Consider the following 20,545-nt stretch of genomic DNA (forward strand, 5'->3'; position numbering starts at 1 on the left):
GTATAAATTAGATGTGCCACTATGAAAAGTCCCCAAAAAGTTCTCAATGGCCTTTTGAAGACATGGGGTAACTAAAATATGGTCTGGATAAGAGGGGCAACATTATCCTAAAGAGAGCCTGGGGAAACAAGTGTCGCCAGCCTGAAGCCTGCACTCGTCACCACTTGCGTGGTAAATCTTGTTTTGTTTAATTTTTTTGGCTCTCATAACTTCAGGACCATAGTAAAAATGGTACCCCTAGGGAAGAGATGTTGAAAACCCTGCTCCATGGCAGTTAGTTACATAGTGGATGCATCCACAGAATCAATCCAACTGGCAGCGAGATAAGGGGGTCTAGCTGTGGCAGCCAGGTGGGCTATCTGGATGAAGACTTTGTCAGGAGCTCCTGCATCCAATATGAAACTATGTAACCTCCCATTTTCCACAGATCTTCTATTCAGAACAGGCTTGGATGAAGCCTTTGAACGGTGGACAGGAAGAAAGCCTTCCTGGTAGAGAAGAGCAAACCTCCACAACAGTGTTTTTCCGTGGGTGAAGAGAGCGTCCACAAGAAGACGAGTACCCAAAAAATAACTTGGCGGTTCACAAGGGGGAGCCAAAGAGTAATGTCCTCTTTTGGCTCTTCTAGTCAAGCCCAAAAACAATGACAACAGAATACCACTAGTGGGGAAGGCTGGCGACCTTCTTACCTCAATGGCAGAAGACAGCCAATCAATTCATTCTAGACCTCATCACAAGGAGTTACTCTCTGGAATTCAACTGTCATCCTCCCAGAGAGATTTCTATTAACAAAACTTCCCAGGGATCCCGAAAAAGCAAGGGCTCCCATTGTTGCTGGGGGAGATGGTAGACCAGAAAAACATTAGTCCAGTCCCAGAGGAAGAAAAACAAAAGGGTTTTTACACTCACATTTTTGTGATCAAAAAACCTTCTGGGAAGTGTCAACGATAGTTAGTTAGTTAGTTAGTTAACCTAAAACCCCTGAATCAAGTAATACAGTGCAAAAAATTCCACATGGAATCCCTATTCTCGGTCAAAAATTCTTCAAACTGGAACTTTCATGGCGACCATGGATCTCACAGATGCCCATCTCCACATTCCCATACGAGCAGAATCCCAGAGATATCTGAGGTTGGCGGTGGCGGTAGAGGGAAAGGGAGCATCATTTCCAGAGCATGGCTCTTCCTTTTCGGGCTATCCTCGTCACCGAGGATGTTTACCAAAATCCTAGCAGAAGCCCTGGCCCCTCTCAGATTGAAGATGACTGTAGTACCATACCTAGATGACCTACTATTCGCAGCACTGTCAGAAGTACAGCTGGTAAAAGACTGCACAGAAGCTCAACTATGGCTGAAGTCACTGGTCTGGATTTTAAACATCGAAAAATCCAACCTGTGTCCCACGTAGAACATCAGGTTTCTGGCATATCTGTTCAACTCCATAGAGCAGAAGATGTACCTACTGAAGGAAAAGATCCAAGGCCTTGTCAAGAGTAAGTTCTGTACAGAACAACCTCTCGATATCCATCAGGGAGCTGATGTCTGTTCTAGGTCTGATGACCTCAACGATACCAAATATCATCTAAGGCCCCTACAAGTCTTTCTCTTAAGAAATCAACTAGAAAATCTGAACAGGATGCTCTTACTCCCAACCTCCGTGAAGAGGTCGATCTGGAGGATCCACACACATTTTAAACCAAGGTCTGGCATGGTCTTTCCCAACCTCATGAAAATTTACCACAGTCACGAGCAGTTGGATGGGGAGCCCACCTAGCTCAGGGGAGATGGTCCCCGGAAGAAGCCCAGGCGTCTTTGCATTGGAGGGAGCTTATGGCAATAGCCAAAGCCATAGAACGCTTCCAAGACCAACTAAGTCATCGCACCCTGATCCAACGTGTGAACAAACAAGGGAGCACAAGAAGCCCCTCCTTAAGCCACATCTCCAACCAGATATGTTGATGGGCAGAAGGGAACCTACAGTTGCTGGGGATCGGTCTACCTAAAGTGGGGAAATCAATCAAGTGGCGGACTTCCTCAGCCACCAAGAGCTCTCCCAAGAGGAATGGGTATTGCACCCAGAGGTATTCAGGGAAATTGCAGCCCGCTGGGGAGTACCAAATATAGATCTTTTATCGTACATCATGGGACACAGAGCCTTAAGTAATGACTTAATGGGTTATAGGCCACCTTTAGGTGATGGACACTGGTATACCCAATCGAGGATGTTCACTCCCTATATAACCCCTCCTCCTTCCAGGAGCACATCAGTTTTTTCGCTAGTGTCTAAGATGTTGGTCACGCTTGAAGATGTGCTCTGAGGAGCTCCAGGAGGGATCCATGCTGGATTTTACCCTCCATACACCAAATCCATCCAAAGTGCCACTGAGGCCTAAAGGGGTGGTACCTGGGTGCTCGTATCCGAAGCACAAGGTTTTGTCTGTAATGCCTCTTTGTAGGGCTGGACCCCAGGAACCCAGGGCTTTGGTCTTGCTACATTACCTAGCTTTTCTGGTGGGGTGCTTTTACAGGTCCAAGGGAGTTGGACCCCTGATATCTAGGGACCCAGTCCTTTTTGAAGGTTTGCTAAATGCAGCCCATCGTGATGGGTGAAGGTTGGATTGTCTGTTAATTCAGCAAATCCTGCAGCAGGGATAAGGTAAGGGAAGAAAGTTGGGTATTAAAAACATCTATGTATTCTTCATGCCTTATTTCTCCATTAGAAAGAGTCTATGTACATTCTTCACTGTAAAGCTTAGTCTGTGTGTGATCACAGCAGCGTGTGCAGGGAGTTTTTTCAAGGTAAAAAATCAGCAAAATGTTTTCTTTCTCCCCCTGATGGGACATCAGTCCTGTTGCGTGCAAGCCCCCCCCCCCCCCTGCTGGCACTGCTAATTGTTTTACTGTTTGTCTGCCTACTGCTGGATGGGTCTAGAAAGAGAGGAAATTCAGGACAGATGGGTCATCTCCACGGTAATGCTGGGGTACAAGCTGGCATTTCAGGACTTTTCACCATTTACCTTCCAGAGGTGAAGTGTTCCCAAAGATCCAGAGAAAAGATGGTCTCTGTTTCAGGCACTAAACAGATTTAATATCTCAAGGGGTGATCATACGGATCCCCACAAAAGAGGAATATCTGGGGTTTTATTAAAATCTTTTCATGCTACCAAAACCAAATGGAGACGTCAGACCCATTCTAGATCTAAGAAATCGAAATCGGTTCCTTTCGCATGAAGACTCAGGTCAGTCGTTTCTACCCTTCTAGGAGGAGAACTTCTGGCATCAATTGACATCAGGGATGCATATCTGCATGTCCCTATAGTTCTCACTCCAAAAGTTTCTGCGGTTTGAGTTGGAACAGCAGCATTTCCAGTTTGTAGCCTTCCCTTCGGGCTAGCCACAGCACCCCGGGTGTTCACCAAAGTGCTGGCCCCACCTCTAGCCAGCTTAAGGGCACAGGACATAACACTCGTAGCATATCTAGATGATCTATTGCTAATAGATCCGTTGGTGGCTCATTTGGAGCAAAGCTTACTCACTACAACCAATTATCTGGAAAGTTTTTAGGTTGGATTCTCAACCTAGAGAAATCTTCCTTAATGCTAAAAAGGCTGTAGTACCTGGGTCTGATCATAGACCCGGCCCAGGAAAAAGGTGTTCTTGCCTCAGGCAAAAATCAACTCCATAAGAGCTGGTGCGGATGATCAGGTCAAAAGACGATCCCTCCATTCGCCTTTGCATGCGGTTGCTAGGAACCATGGTGGCTTCATTCAAAGCAGTTCCCTATGCCCATTTCCATTCAAGACTGTTGCAAAACAGTATCCTGTCTGCTTGGAACAAAACCCATTCAAGCTTTAGACTTGCCAATGCGGCTGTCCCCAAGAGTGTCCCAAAGCCTCTCTTGGTGGTTACTAACCCAGAATCTGTTGAAAGTAAAATCCTTCAGACCAGTCATCTGGAAAGTGGTAACGACAGATGCCAGCTTTTCGGGCTGGGGAGTAGTACTAGAAAAGATAACTGTCCAGGGACAGTGGTCAAGAACTATAAAAGAACCTTGCCCATCAATATCCTAGAGATTCAGGCAGTACGTCTGGGTCTAAAGGCCTGGACTTTCAGGCTATGGGATTGTCCTGCCAGGATTCAATCTGACAATGCCACATCTGTGGCCTACATCAATCACCAAGAGTCTCTCAGCACAGAGAGAGGTGAACCATATTCTATCTTGGGCAGAAAGGAATGTTCCGTGCCTATTGGCAGTAGAGAACTGGCAGGCGGACTACTTGAGTCGCCAGTAGTTATTTCCAGGGGAATGGTCTCTTCACCTCGACATATTTCGGGCTCTTTGCCAAAGATGGGGGACTCTGGACGTAGATCTTCTAGCATCCATGTTCAACATGAAGTTGGCCAACTTTGTGGCCAGAACAAGGGATCCATTCTCATGCGAAACAGAGGTGTTGGTGACATCATGGGATCAGTTCTCACTGATCTATGCATTCTCCCCCCCCCCCCCCCATTCAGTTGCTGCCTCAACTTATTTTCAGGATCAAGCTGAAAAAGATGGAAATTCTGATGGCATCATCATGGCCCAGAAGGTCATGGTATGCAGAAATTGTAACAATGGCAGTGGAGGGCCCATGGCCCCTCCCACTTGCGGCTAGATCTGCTCTCACAGGGACTGATATTCTACCCTTCCTTACGGTCTCTAAATTTAAGGGCTTGGCTATTGAAACCCACATTCTGAAGCAAGTGGGCTTTCCGGGTCAGTTATCTCTGCCCTGATTTAATGCAAGGAAGCCAGCTTCCAGAACTATATATTATAGGGTCTTATGTTTCCTGGTGTGAATCCAAGGGTTGGCACCCTTGGAAATATCATAGGCAAGAATTCTTGCCTTTCTACAATTAGGGGTAGAAATTAAATTGGCCTTGAGTACTGTTAAAGGCCAAGTCTCAGCTTTACCGGTCTTATTTCAAAGGCCACTTGTTACTCACTCTTTATTCAGGGGTTTTATACAAGTGGTAACGCGGCTTAATCCGCCCGTCAAACCTCCCTTGAACCCTTGGTACTTGACCTTAGTTTTGTCTGTGTTACAAAACAGCCATTTTGAACCGATGCAACATATTCCCTTTGTCCCTTTTGACAAGGAAATGTATATTTTTGGTTGCTATATCCTCAGCAAGGAGGGTTTTTGGAATTGGCTGCTTTTGCTTTTGTTTTCACCTGAACCAAGATATCTCCATCTCCATCTTCATCTTCACCTCTTCCTCTTTTCCAAATCCATGTTCCAGGGAAGAAAAGTCACTATATTGTCTTGATGATGTGGTGAGAGCAGTGAAAATGTATTAAAGGCAACTGCTCAGATTTGTAAGACTGATGTCTTATTTATTCTGCCAGAAAGTCCTAAAAAGGGCAGGCAGCATTGAAATTGACTGTTGCTAAGTGAATTCGGCAAGTGTTAATTCAAACTTATGATTTAAGGGGTAAGATTTCCCCCTTTTCAAGTTAAGGTGCACTCTATCAGGGCTATTAGTGCTTCTTGGGCAGTGCATCATCTGGCCTCCATGGCTCAGAGCTGTAAGGCCACAATTTGGTCTTCAGTGCATACAGTTACAAAATCTTAGCTTAATGTAAGGAGGTATGAGGATATCACCTGCAGGCAGCAGTATAGGTCCTCAAGTCTGAAGGTACCCTCCAGGTTGCGTCTCCCTCCCCCCTCAAGTAGCATTGCTATGGGATGTCCCATAAGTAATTACTTAAGGCTCTGTGTCCCATGATGTACGATAAAGAAAATAGGATTTTTATAACCGCTTACCTGTAAAGTCCTTTTCTTGGAGTACATCATGGGACACAGGGGTCCCTCCCCTCTTTTATGGGATTTAAGTATATTGCTTTGCTACAAAACGGATGTGCTCCTGGAAGCAGGAGGAGTTATATAGGGAGTGAACTTCTTGGATTGGGTATACCAGTGTCCATCACCTGAAGGTGGCCTATAACCCATTAAGTAGTTTTATTTAAGGCTCTGCCCCATGATGTACTCCAAGAAAAGGATTTTACAGGTAAGCAGTTATAAAAATCCTAATTTTTTATTTTTTTTGGCATCCCAGAAAAACACCCAGGTGAAGCGTTTCTTCTCGCAAGATCAGCCTCTAGGGATAGACGCACTCCAAAACCTGTGACGTTTCATAACATGCTACGCCTTCCCTCCGGTACATTCGATTCCTTGGGTGGTGAAGAAACTCCTACAAAAGCAAACAAAGCTTATACTGATGGCACCATATTGGCCCAAGAGAGCCTGTACCTCTCAGCAGAAGGGCCGTGGCTACTTCCTCTCAGGGACGACCTGGTGTGTCAGGGACCCCTAACAGGCCTAAGACAAGGAAAGCTTCAACTGGGTGGCCTTTTTACTAAGGAAGACATCCTGAGATCAAAAGGACCCTCGGATAAAGTGGCGGTGACTCTTCTGAGCGCTAGGAAGCGTGCATGGAAAATAACAAGAATAGTCTGTGAATCCATCTTTTGTCTGAGTTCTTACAGCAGGGTGTTGGTAAAGGGCTAGCGCTTAGAACGCTGAAGGTCCAGATAGCAGCGCTGTTGGTGTATCTAGAACGGTCGCTACAAGAAGATCCGTTGGTCTCTCACTTTTGTGGAGCGCTGGCAAAAATACAGCCCACCCAAGACACAAATGTCCCACGTGGGATCGGTCGGTGGTACTGAGGGTGATCATCAAAAGTCCCTTTCAGCACATGAAACCTAATTTTAAGCCTGCTGACACTCAAAACGGTGTCCTAGTGGCTATCACTACAGCACGTAGGTTAGGGGAAATCCAGACTGTCAGAGCCTTTTCTCAAAATTCACGATGATGGAATAGTCCTTCAAACAAATCAGGGGTTTACACCAAAAGTGATGTCAACTTTTCATAAATCCTAAGATATAATGCTACCTTCATTTTGTAATTCACCAGCTAAAGAGCAAGAACTAGGCCTTCTAGATGTTAGAAGATATCCCTTTCAGTACCTTGAAGTCACCAATGAGTTCAGAAGCTAAGACTATCTTTTCGTCCTGTACACTGGAAAACAAAGGTAAACAAGCGTCCAAGAAAACTCTAGCCAGATGGATCAAGGCAGCTATACTGGAATGCTACTGAGTTATGGAGATAACACCTCCAAAAGATCTAAAGGCTCATTCAACAAGGGCTTCAGCAGCTTCATGGGCAGAGAAGACGGGAGCCACTCCGGAGAAAATTTGCAGGTCAAGATTCTCAACCTTTGTTCAGCATTACAGGCTGGATCTGATATTCAGCCAGGACCAGACATATGGTGCATGTGCAGTGCTTAACCTCCCTGGCGGTATGATTAGTTCAGGTTTTAGGTGCTGAAAGCGGTACAATTATTTTGCATGGAAATTTGGCGTCTTATATTGTAGTCCTGTAATTCTTAAGAATAACTCTCTTAAATCTGTTCAAACCAGAGTCTATCAGACATCCCGGGTATGATAAAGTTTATAATATAATAAAAAATAAAAATTATTCAATAATGTAATCAAATCCAAAAACACTGAAAAAGGGATACTTTTTGGTCGCTATGGACAATCTCCAAATTCCAGGCAGAAAAAACAGTATTTATAATATAAAAGCGCATGCAGGGCACTGCACAGACCACTAGGGACAAAGGGTGTGTGTCATTTTTTAATACAGTACTGTAATCTGTAATCTGTAATTTATTCAGCCAATAAAAGTCAACCATCGGAGAGAGAGAAAAAAAAAGCTAGTGTTTTCTATACATTTCTTTATTTTTTAGGGTCAGGTAAGGATATGGTATTGCATATGAATAGCTTATAATTTCCTATTCCTCAAGTTGATTACTTTGCTCCTTTTCTGCAAATTTTCGTTCTGTTGAATTCTTTCAGTTACAGAACACAATAGCTCATGCTGAAATTTTGAACCACAACTAAATGTGTCTAGTGTCCTATATTAAATGTGTACTTGTAATGTAAAGATGTGTATATGTCGTTATTTTATAGTTTTAAACTGTGAAAGATGTAAACTAAAACTGACCCAAAGTCTTTAGTTTCTATTGACATCTGCTGTTTTCAAGACTTTTTTTTGTTTAAGGGGTCCCAGTGGGGCATTTCATAAATGTGATATTCTTAACTAAACTTGGTCATATTAGGCTGACTGATTGTTAGGGGGAACGCAAAACTATTTTTATTCCCATTGTTTTGTGGTGGGATGTCTAGCAAGATTTATATACATGTGATGGTTAGCTGTCCACAGACCATTGCCCACACAGAGTATTTCCACACTGTCTTCTAATGTCATGGTGCCTGCAGGCACAAGCATGGTATTCAAGCCTACTCCTCTTTTGGTGCAAGTATATTTATATTATAGCTGTTGCTCACAAATGACTGGTTACACAAATTATTATATAAACCTCCCTCTCATTGCAGAACTCTGGGGCTGATACTGGCGTCACAATGCCAATTCTACTGGAACAATGTTTCATGCCGGACAAAGGAAAGTTTGCTGTTTATTCTGACAATCTGGTTCTTGGCAACTTCTTGGATGGTGTAATTTTATTCATGATTTGGGACTTTACTAATTTTAATAAAGAGCAAGAGGTAAATCTTTTTTTTTTTTTTTTTTTTTTTTTTTTTTTTTGTGATGTAATATCTTGTTTCACCAGTTAGCAGTACACAGAATAAGTAGTAACATGCTATCAGTTATAGGCAGAATTGCTGTTTTGTACATGGTCCCATAAAGGCATGATCGTTCTTAGAATGGCACATCAATGTAGGCTTGATCGTTCTTAGACTAGCACATCAATACAATAGGTTGAATATTTTAAAATTATTATACATGTTTAGTTCATACAGCTGTCATAAAAGCATTTGGGCTGCGCTAATAATCATTAACCACTTCCTTACTGAACTATAGCTGAAAGACGATGGCTATAACACAGCTCTGTTCCGGGAGGGCATCCATGGACGTCCTTCCAGGACCACTCTCCTTGTGCGCCTCCTGGGATGCCCATACGGCACAGTTATCGGCAGTACTTTCCTTACGTGCTGTCAAAGCGAGAACTGGCAATCCTGACAGGGGACATGGGCACTGATTTATCTGTGCAGCTATTCAGTGCCCATAACTGCAACCTTATCAGCGAAATAGAGAGAAAAATTACTTGTTTGCAAAATCTTAACAGAAACTAAGAAAAGTGTGTTTGTTTGGGGGTTGTTTTATTTATTTTTTACACCCCACCTTTTTTTGTTTTGTTTTAGCAAAAGATTAAAACCCAATGGTGATTTAAATACCACCAAAGGAAAGCTCTATCTGTCTTAAAAAAAAATAACAATTTCATATGAGTAGTGTTGTATGACCACGCAATTGTCATTCGAAGTGTGACAGTGCTGAAAGCTGAAAATTGGCCTGGGCAGAAGGGGGTATAAGTGCCCAGTAAGCAAGTGGTTAAAATTGTGTAGTTTTATACATTTCTGCACACAAACGGATGTATCTATAAATATGAGAATGATGGCTTATGTAGCGCCGCCTCCTGAAGAGCATGCGCTATGTGTTTTTGTCATTTTTAACCTTACTCTTGAACTGCAGTTTGGTTTTGGGTTCAATTATTCTAAATTTAGACCTCAGCACCAGTCTAGCTGGACTGCCTGGTTTTCTGCCTGACCATAGGTGGCGCTGTCGTCATGGCATGGTCTAGAACGCAGTCTAGTTGGGTGCATTAAGGTTATTCTCTCTCGGAACCAGCCCAGTGGGAGTGTCACTCTTGCTGTGCCTTCTGGGAGAGGTGCGGATGACACGCGTTTCGGGGGGTTCCGGTCCAGAAGTGTTTTCTGACTGTTTGGTCCTGGTCCTCCTGACCAGCTCCCAGGACTGCCATGGCCTGGGGTGCGGATCCACCCGACTTCAAACCTCTGGGTTGGCTAGCCAGAGGTAAGGAAACTGAAGGAAGGATTCGGAGAGAGTCCAGTGCCGCCTCGGTTAGTGAAGAGGCTCAGCAACTGTGAAAGTTTTCCAGGGGAGGACTCTTCGGGAGAAGGCCAGGCAAGAGTTGGCTTCTCGACAAGAGCCTGGACAAGTTGTAACACCCCAAGTGAATTCAATCTCGTGTGGTATCGTCGGATCAGCTACAAGACACTGGTACCATACGAGGGTTCTACAAGTTGTCTCCAACCTTTCAGTTTTACTAAAGTGTTCTACACCAAGTCTGTGGCAGAGACTTGCTTTGATTTAATCACCTTGTTGGCTGCTAGACCTGGTGAGAGAAGGGCTATCCAATAAGGTTGAAGATCCAACTGTGAGTGGTTATTCTCTGGATTTCCTGAAATGAGAGACGTGTTTTTTTTCATACTGACTTAGCACTAAGAGTACCTGGACTTTTCCTACCTAAACCCTCTAACCCTACGTTGAGAATTCTTTATTGGACAAAATTAGTACAAGATTGGGAATATGATTTAAAATATGAGTTCTGGCTACAGGTGTGTACAATCTTGTTCCATTACAGCTGTCAATTATTACACAATACAACTATCAATTGACAGTATTGATACAACTATCAATTGACAGTACATTACAAAAAGGATATCCACACGAACACCCCGACGCATTTCAACTTATTCGGTCATTTAGTCTTTTTCAGGTTGTTTTTTTGGTTCTAAAGATATATCAAAACATCCATATGTTCAATACCTCATATTCTGTGAGCATTTGTGCATGTGATATATTAGTAAATTGATAATTACCGCTCAGGAAATGGAACTACCAAATTTTATTTAAATATATATAATCCCCTTGTCTACAGCAAGCGCAGTATATTTTTACATAAATGTAGAATTCTAAATTGGTGTCTATTGGGGTGGGGGAGGTTGAGTGTGGGGGGGATGAAAAATGATTATGTGGAGGGAGTGGAAATAAGTGCCATGTATATATAAATGGATGCTAGTGAACAAAATATGTGAAAAAAGTGCAAAATTGTGTAAATTTTTCATTTGCGTTTTGCAGCCCTTCAGAATCTCTGGTATGCATTTTTTTTCTATTCACAGCATAGAACAGTGATGGGAAAACCTTGGCACCACAGATGTTTTGGAACTACATTTCCCATAATGCTCCACTACACTGCAGAGTGCCAGAGCATCAGGGGAAATGTAGTTCCAAAACCTCTGGCGTGCCAAGGTTCGCCATCACTGGCAAAGAATAAATGGCAATAAGCTAAAGTCCTGCTAATAGATGTACTAGAAATGTGGAGGCTGCCATGTTTAACTTTTTATTCTTAAAAATATTAGTTGCCATATTCCTGACTCCAGCTTCTATGCTTTGAGCCAATAAACCGAAACGCGCATTCAGGGCAAGCTAGATCTATATACTTGTTGTGGGTTTAGTACTTAATGAGTGACTCAGACAACTAGTGAAGGAGATGTTGGTAATGGCAACCTTCATAGTTCCTTAATGCATTTTAGGTTTCCTTTTTAATATAGCTCAATTCAAATAAGTGAACCTCCTAAATATGGTGGACTTTTTGATGCAGATTTGTGTTTCCTGAATAGCATTAGCAGTTCACTAAATATTATTGCTGCAATTCATTGGGCAAAAATCGGCAACATTTTTACCATTCTGGTTAGAGGTGTGTGTGTGTGTGTGTGTGTGTGTGTGTTTGTTTTGTGACTGCCATGATTAAAATAAAACAGCCCTCACAGGAATATTCTCCATTTCTCTAGTGCTGTTCTTTGCAGATTCACCAGAGTCAATTGTCCCACTTCCAGAGTCCTTCCATCCCACTTCCTCCAAGCTTAGGGAATCAAGCGGACACCCCCTCAGGTGAAGGGAGGCTTCATTAACACATGGGATTGCTGTAGGAAGCCATGCCATGTTACTTGATGCCTGGCAATGCATAATTCAGGGCCAACCTACTGCCAGAGCAGTTGTGTGACTGGATCAAAGACACCTTGGGTGAAAAGGGTCCAGGGGTGACGGGGGGGGGGGGGTAGGGGTGTGAGGCAACATGTTTGGGTGGAATTGTTCCTTTAGCTTAAATTGCAAAGTAAGTGCCCTGTATACATAGAGCAAAAAATGCCAAGTGTTGTTTATTTTTTTTTGGATTGGACAACCAGGAATAGTTGACCAGCTAGTTATCAGTACAGGATACAGGTTTGATATTCATAGACCCTGGGTTAGAGGCTGGTACATTCAGATGATTGCACACTGGCATAGCTTTTGAGAAAACTCTCCCTGAGCATCCTCCCATATAACCCTATCCATTGTGTTTAGTCCTCAGTTTTTCTTTTTCTAGTGCCCTAAGGTGGTGAACCTCTTCTTCTCCTTTATGGAGAACTCCTTCTTGGCTTAACTAGTTTTACTAGTTGTTTTACTTTGGATTCTTCAATAAACTCTTCAACCAAGACTTGATTGTCTTCTAATGCAATAATAGAAGTAGTTCATCCTGATTGGTGCGATTTTGTCAAAATCTTGAGCGCTGTTCCCGGGCCGCACACCATTGGGGTGGCCTGTAATGTTGCTTTGAGCACTGGTTCCTGCCTGGGCTCTCAACTCTGCACTCAATGCAACATGTATAGTTAGCGGCAGGGTGCTATATACTGTAGTTCCAGGACTATGGTCCATCCCTACGGTACCCAGACTCTGCAGACCCCTTTTGGCAATATATAAATTCTTACAAGCTTGCAGAGCTCCCCAAATTTCCTAATTATAAATGACTCCCTTGATGAGGTTCAACAAATTACAAAATATTTGGATTTATAAGGTCAATAAATATCTGACTCGTGTGTGTGTGTGTGTGTGTGTGTGTGTTTGTTTTTTTTTGTTTTTTTTGGGGGGGGAGGGGCTGTTGGTACAGTTTTGTTGCCCACCCTGCTCATTCATTGCTGGAGGTAGTCCCAGGTTCTATGAATATCAAGCTTGTGTCCCATACTGTACTCCCAAGATATGGAATTTTACAGGAAAGTCAAAACCTGAGCCATACTAGCAAATATGTGAATGGAAAGAAATATTTAACAAAAAAACGTTAATTTTGGGTGGGAAGAGACTATACGCTGTCTAACAATGTAATGTAATGTGAGCGATCACCTTTTTGTCATTTATTTCTTTAAACACTGGAAAAGAAGCAGTGTTGAATACGTTAATCATCTTTTGAAGATGGGGCAGGTTTACTAGCGTAGCGCTAATTTTTTGGAGTATTTCCACCATAGTTCAGGTGAGTTTCACTGTGAAATGTTTATAATGCCTGTATAAGAAACCTTTTTTTTAAAAATATATAATATAATATAATTTTTTATTTTATTTTTGGTTAGCTGCAAGACAGCATGAATGTATCGCCCTTATCCTTGGTTCATAAACACAATCATCTCGGATGGTGCAGATTGCAGTTTCCAAATGGTGCATCAAAACTGGTTGAACTGGAGAGTCCTGGAGAGTATGCAAGGTATACCTAAGATGACCAAATACACTCTATGATAGTAACCAGCAGCAATGCTGATTACACATTACCCTTTTTTTCCTTACAGCTACATCAGACCCACAGTAGCCTGGTGCCGAAGTCTGGATGATGGATCTCCGAGAAGCATACCTGTTCCGGTTGTTACAGAAAATTGGTAGGTTATGGTGGGAAATGGTGCATATATTATGTACATGAGGCAGTACTCAATTTCTTCCTGGAGTGAACCTTGGTCATTTTAAAGTGGTTGTCTTAATTGGCACTAAGTAAAAAAAAAACTGAGCCCCTGTGCACAAAGCCAGCTCCCTAAGACCCCTTTCTCACTGAGGCGGTTTTCAGGTGTTTTAGCGCTAGAAATGGCGCCTCCCATTCATTTTTCAATGTGTTCGCTTTGAGGCGGTGCTCTTGCAGGATGTTTAGGAAAAGTCCTGCAAGCAGCATCATTGAAATGATTGGGCCAGTGCTTCCAAAGCGCTTTGGAAGCGCTGTAACATGGACGATTTTAACCTCTTCTTTGGGGTTAAAAGCCACCCTGCTAGCGGCCTAAAAGCATTGCTTAAATGGCGCTAAAGCACCGCTAAAACAAACGGCTCTTTAGCGCTAAGGGATGGGCAGCCCCAGCGTGAAAGGGGTCTTAAGGGAAGGTTTGAGTTCATTTGAAGGAACTGCACAGACCCCTGACATCAACGCCACTGAAAATCTTTGGTATTAATTGTAACCCCAATCTGCCTTCTATCACTGTAAGTGTGGCGACTCTGCGCCAAAAATTTATTAAAATAATACAGCTGCAGTAAATTACTTTTGTAGCATTAAAAGGGTAAATTTAAAAAAAGGGATTAAGCTGGCTAGAGTGACCCTGATAACAAAGACCTAAAATAACCTAACTATGAGAGTGTTACTTATTGTAGTGTTCTAATGCTGCTACCTTTTATTTATTTTAATTTTTTTTCCCTAGGTCTGTGGAAGCTGAACTCTGGAAAATTCGGAGGTTTCAGTGTATCCTTTTATGAAACATGACTGTGTGTTTTTTGTTTTTGAGAGTTTGTTTTGGACCTTTCTCACCACTGGCCAGACAAATTTGCCACCCTTGGGTGTCTGAGTGCACTCTGAACCATATCTGGGCATGGCCCACCCTCTTGGTCTGCTTAATTTCTGTAGTATGAGTGCTCTGAACCATGCCTGGAAAAGGATAGGCTCACTATAGTACCACTTGGAAGAGGTGGTCCTAGGCACAGTTTACTCGTGGTCTGGAAGAGTTCTCTTTATTGTAAGTTTAAACAATGGCAAAACTCCCCGTACAGCACAGAAGCAGGGGTCACTGTGATCTGGTTGGCAGAGGTGATAATGTAAGAGGGCATGCTTTGCTCATAGCCCGGTGTGACTGCGCAATCAAACTAGCATGGTTAAGTTCAGCTGTGCCCAGACAACAGTACCGTATATACTCGAGTATAAGCCGAGATTTTCAGCCTCTTTTTTGAGGCTGAAAGTGCCCCCCTCGGCTTATACTCGAGTCATCGCCGTCTGACTGCTCGATCAGCGTATCGAGCAGACAGACGGCGGACATACTACAATTCGAAAGCCGCGCCTCCGCCTCCGCCTCCGCCTGTGATAGGCGGAACATTGAATTTCCCAGCAGCCTGTGTTCCGCCTATCACGGACATCGTCTCATCCTCGTCCGTAGTACGAGGATGAGACGATGTCCGTGATAGGCGGAACACAGGCTGCTGGGAAATTCAGTGTTCCGCCTATCACAGGCGAAGGAGGAGGCGCGGCTTTTGAATTTTAGAATGGCCGCCGAGGCGCCGACGAAGAGCGGCGATCCTGGCAAGGCAAGGCACGGCACGGGACGGGACGGAGGCAAGGCACGACACGGGACGGAGGCAAGGAGGCAAGGCACGGCACGGGACGGAGACAAGGCACGGCACGGGACGGAGGCAAGGAGGCAAGGCACGGGACGGAGGCTCGGGACACAGGCTCGGGACACAGGTAGGCTGGACACACACACACACACACACACACACACACACACACACACACACACACACACACACACACACACACACACACACACACACATATATACACACACACATATGGACACACACACACAGGGATGGATGGATGGAGACACACACACACAGGGATGGATGGATGGAGACACACACACACAGGGATGGATGGATGGATGGAGACACACACACACACAGGGATGGATGGATGGACACACACACACACAGGGATGGATGGATGGATGGACACACACACACACACACAGGGATGGACGGACACACAGGGATGGACGGACACACAGGGACGGACACACACACAGGGATGGACAGGCATGTCTCACCCTCGGCTTATACACGAGTCAATAAGTTTGCCAGTTTTTTTGGGGGTAAATTGGGGGCCTCGGCTTATATTCGGGTCGGCCTATACTCGAGTATATACGGTACGTCTTTGGCACATAGAACAAGACCTTCGCAAGGTGCACTGCAGACAGCCTTCGGCCTGCTAATCGGAGGGAAAAGTGTTCTGACTTGTATATTTCTTTCTCTAAATAAGCCTCAGCCAACAGTGGGGTTTATTTACTAAAACTGGAGAGTGCAGATGTGCATGGTAGCCAATCCACTTCTAACTTCAGCTTTTTCAATTAAGCTTTAATAAAAAAAAAACTGGAAGCTGCCTGTCTTTGCAGAGCTGCACCAGATTTGCACTTTCCAGTTTTAGTAAATCAACCCCATTGTCTGTAGGTGCCCCAAGAAATTTTTAAAAAGTTGCCTGCCATGACTCTACATTGACATGGGGAACTGTCAAATATTTATGAAATATATTTAAATATAGCACATGCTCAATTTCAGCAAGCAGCTCAATCTTAAGGCTGAGTTCACACTAATGCACATTGGATGCCGGTTTCCCCGCATCCAATTCGCATTACGGGAGATTGTGACCGGCTCTCACTGGAGCTGGTTAACACATCTCTGGGGTGGCCGTGGATCACATTGCATCGCATTGCATAGGGGTCCTGTGTGTCTTTGGCTCTGTTTTCAGGTCCAAATTCAGGCAATTCTGGTCCGTTTTGTCACTTAAACAGAAAACCAAGGACGCAACAGACCCCTGCTGTGAGCTGCATCTGTATTAGATGTGTGTGTGTGTGTGTGTATGTGTGTATGTATGTATGTATGTATGTGTGTATATATATATATATATATATATATATATATATATATATATATATATATATATATATATATATATATATATTTATATATTTATACATGCATGCCACTTTATTATGTACAATAATGAGTTACACAGTAAGCGAGGTTGAAAAAAGACTCAAGCCCAACCTATGTGTGATTTATATGTCAGTATTACTTTGTAAATTCCTGTACGCTGTCGTTGCTCAGGTGCTTATCTAATTATTAAAAAAACGATCAATGCCCCCCGCTGAAACCACCACTTGTGGAAGAGAATTCTACATCCTAACCACTCTTACAGTAAAGAACCCTCTACGCAGTTTAAGGTTAAACTGCTTTTATTCTAGTTTTAGTGAATGGCCACATGTCTTAATAAATTACCTTTTTTATCTTTATTGTGGGGTCATCAGTACGGTATTTGTACATTGAATCATATCCCCTCTCAAGCATCTCCTCTCCAGAGAGAGCAAGTTGTGCTTGCAACCTTTTCCCATAACTAAGCTCCTCCCAGTCCCTTTATTTGTTTTGTTGCCTTTCTCTGGACTCTCCAGTTCCAGCACATCCTTCCTGAGGACTGGTGCCCAGAACTGGACAGAATACTCTAGGTGTAGCCGGACCAGAGTCTTGTAGAGCGGGAGAATTATTGTTTTATCTCTGGCGTTAATCCACTTTTTCATGCATGCCAATATTCTGTTTGGTTGTGTTGGAACTGTTCCTCAGTGATTTTGGTCCATATTGACATAATAGCATCACACAGTTACTACAGATTTGTCGGCTGCAAATCTCCTGTTCCACCACATCTCAAAGGTGCTCTATTGGAGTGAGATCTGGTGGAGGCCATTGGAGTACAGTGAACTCATTGTCATGTTCAAGAAACCAGTTTGAGATGATTCAAGCTTTGTGACATGGTGCATTATCCTGCTGGAAGTATCCATCAATAGATGGGTAACTGAATGAATCCTACTGGTTTCAATATATATTGTGTAAAACTTGCAGGTCCATGGAGTTGAGATGCCTGTCAATGATAAAGACATTCCGGGGTGCTCTGCTTCTCTTTGTTGGACCATTCTCTGTAAACCCTAGAGATGGTTCTGTGTGAAAATGTCTTGCATCACTCAGTAAAGAAGAATGTGATTGGTCTGGTAAGTATGCTTCTTCTTCCCAGAGGTCTCGGGGACAGAGTACCAGCACATGGGTGACTGCAGCACTGCCTCTCGCTCTCTCGCTCTCATCGTGATCTTTTTATTCTAAGCAGAAAAATCGTGCAGCTCTACTGTAAAGACTTTTAATAATCGGACACTTACCTGTCCCAGGGTCCAGCGATGCAGGGGAACGAAGCCCCGCTTTTCTCTGCCGCGCCAGGCATTGTCACTCTGCGCACGTGCGAGCCATGCTGCACACTGTGACTGGCCGGGCAATTATCTGGGACCTATAAAAAGAGTGTTTCCGACACCCCCCCCCCCCCCCCCCAAAAAAAAAATTACATGCCAAACGTGGCATGCCAGGGGGTTCCTTCCCTTAAAGCGGAAGTTACTAAAGTTACTTATTAAAGGGGGCTCCCGAATTACGATAAGCCCCCCGCCCGCAGACCCAGACAACCAACGGCCAGGGTTGTCGGGAAGAGGCCCTTGTCCTCATCAACATGGGGACAAGGTGCTTTGGGGTGGGGGGGGCCGCACGCCCCCCCTTCCCAAGGCACCCCCCATTGTTGAGGGCACGCGGCCTGGTACGGTTCAGGAGGGGGGGGGGCGCTCGCTGGTCCCCACCCCTTTCCTGGCCGGCCGGGGTAGCGTGCTCGGATAAGGGTCTGGTGTGGATCTGGGGGGGGACCCCCATGCCGTTTCTTCGGCGTAGGGGGTTCCCCTTGGAATCCATACCAGACCTAAGGGCCTGGTATGCTCTCGGAGGGGGAACCTACGCCAAATTTTTTTTTCATAAATTTGGCATGGAGTTCCCCCTTCAGAGCTCATTCTCTGATTGGCCACGGCAAAAGTCGCCTGGCCTGGGGCGACTTAAAGTTGTGTTGTAAGTCGTGTCTAAGTCGTGTTCAAGTAGTCTCCAAGTTGCCTCACAAAGTCGTCCTGAAGTCGTGTCGCCCCTGTGTGAACCGAGCCTAGAAGTTTTTTTCTCTTCTGTTTTACATGTGGACATTAATGCATCGTATTGGCTGCTGCCACAGCTGCTCATGGCTGACCTGTCACTTTATACTATGTGTAACCAGCAGCACCCAATCACTGATTACACAATGTTTTGATGGCCCTGAATGAGTCCTTCATGCAATGGAAGCACATGCACTGAATGACCTCAAGGTTCTGAATGACTGGAGGCCCAGGTCATTCTGGACATGCACTGCTGCAAGGTGAATGACTCCTTCTTCAGAGCTGAGATGTCAACATCCATAGCGAGTAATCAGCGCTGCAGCTGACTCCATTGTTTATATTGACATGTCAGTCCTGCTCTTAGATGTGGTCATTTACATTTTAGCTACATATCCATTGCATGAATAATACGTAGAGGCATTTATTGTGCTTTTTAATGAAAATACATTTAAATATACAGACTCCAGTGTATGGAGGTTTAACAGTTATATAACTGACCTTCAATGTCTTGTTTGTGTACAATAATTTTTTCGCTTGCAATGACGAATGCCAATTTTGTATTTCTATCTGAAAACTTGAATAAAAACATTGGAAACGGAAAATCTTTTAAAATAAAAAGCAAAAACTGTACATTGTTTTACATCCTTAACTATCCACTCGTAAGTTCTTCTAGAGAATGGGAGTACAGAGAGCCACAGAGCTGATGTGAAACTCTCCAGCCAGCCCAGCACAGATGACAGCCTGCGGCAGACAATGGGTGACATGAATATACATTCAATTTTGGAAAAGACTTCAAAGGCCATAAAAGACATTGACATACTGCTTTCCTCCAGAAAGTAATATCTGCTGCACATAAATAAAGATATAGATAAATAAAGAATTTTTATACTGTGTACTGCTGGCAGTGGTCAGACATAAATTTTAACTGTCATACAGCAAATAGAAGCCTGGACTAGGTGGCAGTGTGCCTCTGATGATCTGAAGGCTTGTGTCCTCTTCATACAATACAATCCATTCCGAATGAATAGAATGTTTTCTTGTAGACGCTTCATTGCAAAGGAATTTTAAAAGCATAGCATTATTTCCATTTCCCACTGCAGGTTAGAAATAGAAGGAATCTATCTGCTAGGGGTGTTTAAATAGAGTGTTCTCTCTTCCCCTTGCCTTTTTTTTTTAATTTTTTTTATTTATTTTTATTTATTTTTTTAAACTTTTGAATTGAATGAGAAAGTGTTAGGTTACTTTCACACTTGGGCGTTGGCGGTAAATCGCCGCTATTTTAACCGGCACTTTACTGTTGTTTTTACGGTCATTTTTGGCCACTAGAGGGGTGCAAAAAGGGTTGGCTGCGCCCACAAAGCACCACTGCTCACTGATTTCAATGGGCAGGGGCGCTGTAGGAGCGGTGTGTATACACACCGCTCCTACAGCACCTCAAAACTGCTCCACTTTGAAAGCACTCAGGCTTTCACACTGGAGTGAGAGAAGAGGCTCTTTACAGGCGTTATTTTTAGTGCCATATCGCTTGTAAAACACCTCAGTGTGCGCTCAGCCTTACAATTCCTATCAAGTTACTTTTTTAGTGTCCTGCTGGAGAGATTTCCCTTCCTGTCCTGACTTGGAGATGCAACAGTAAAAGCAAATCCCCCCAAAAGTGAGGGAAATTACAATCTTGGTTAGATGTTACTGGAACATTTGTCACCATTGGAAGATTTCCCCTCACGTCTTGGTGAAGGTGATCACCAGGACAAATATTGAAGGGGACACAGACCATGCCTGAAGGTGTAATCAGGGTTGGTAT

The 20,545-nt window shown here is 43.8% G+C and overlaps 1 protein-coding gene across 1 annotated transcript in view; it reads left to right on the forward strand.

Annotated features, from left to right (window-relative positions):
* Window positions 1-19,637, forward strand: part of CUNH5orf34 (chromosome unknown C5orf34 homolog) — a 45,288-nt gene extending 25,651 nt beyond the window's left edge. Inside the window, exons 8-12 of the mRNA XM_077462778.1 lie at window positions 8,440-8,610; window positions 13,306-13,436; window positions 13,519-13,605; window positions 14,404-14,444; window positions 19,409-19,637. Of these exons, the coding sequence (XP_077318904.1) occupies window positions 8,440-8,610; window positions 13,306-13,436; window positions 13,519-13,605; window positions 14,404-14,444; window positions 19,409-19,584 (606 nt within the window). The 3' untranslated portion in view covers window positions 19,585-19,637. The remainder of the gene's footprint in view (window positions 1-8,439; window positions 8,611-13,305; window positions 13,437-13,518; window positions 13,606-14,403; window positions 14,445-19,408) is intronic.
* Window positions 19,638-20,545: the final 908 nt, after the last annotated feature.

The sequence above is a fragment of the Lithobates pipiens genome, unplaced genomic scaffold (genome assembly GCF_037356315.1).
Source record: "Lithobates pipiens isolate NorthernLeopardFrog02 unplaced genomic scaffold, aLitPip1_a1.2 Scaffold_3, whole genome shotgun sequence".
Taxonomy (NCBI): Eukaryota; Metazoa; Chordata; class Amphibia; order Anura; family Ranidae; genus Lithobates; species Lithobates pipiens.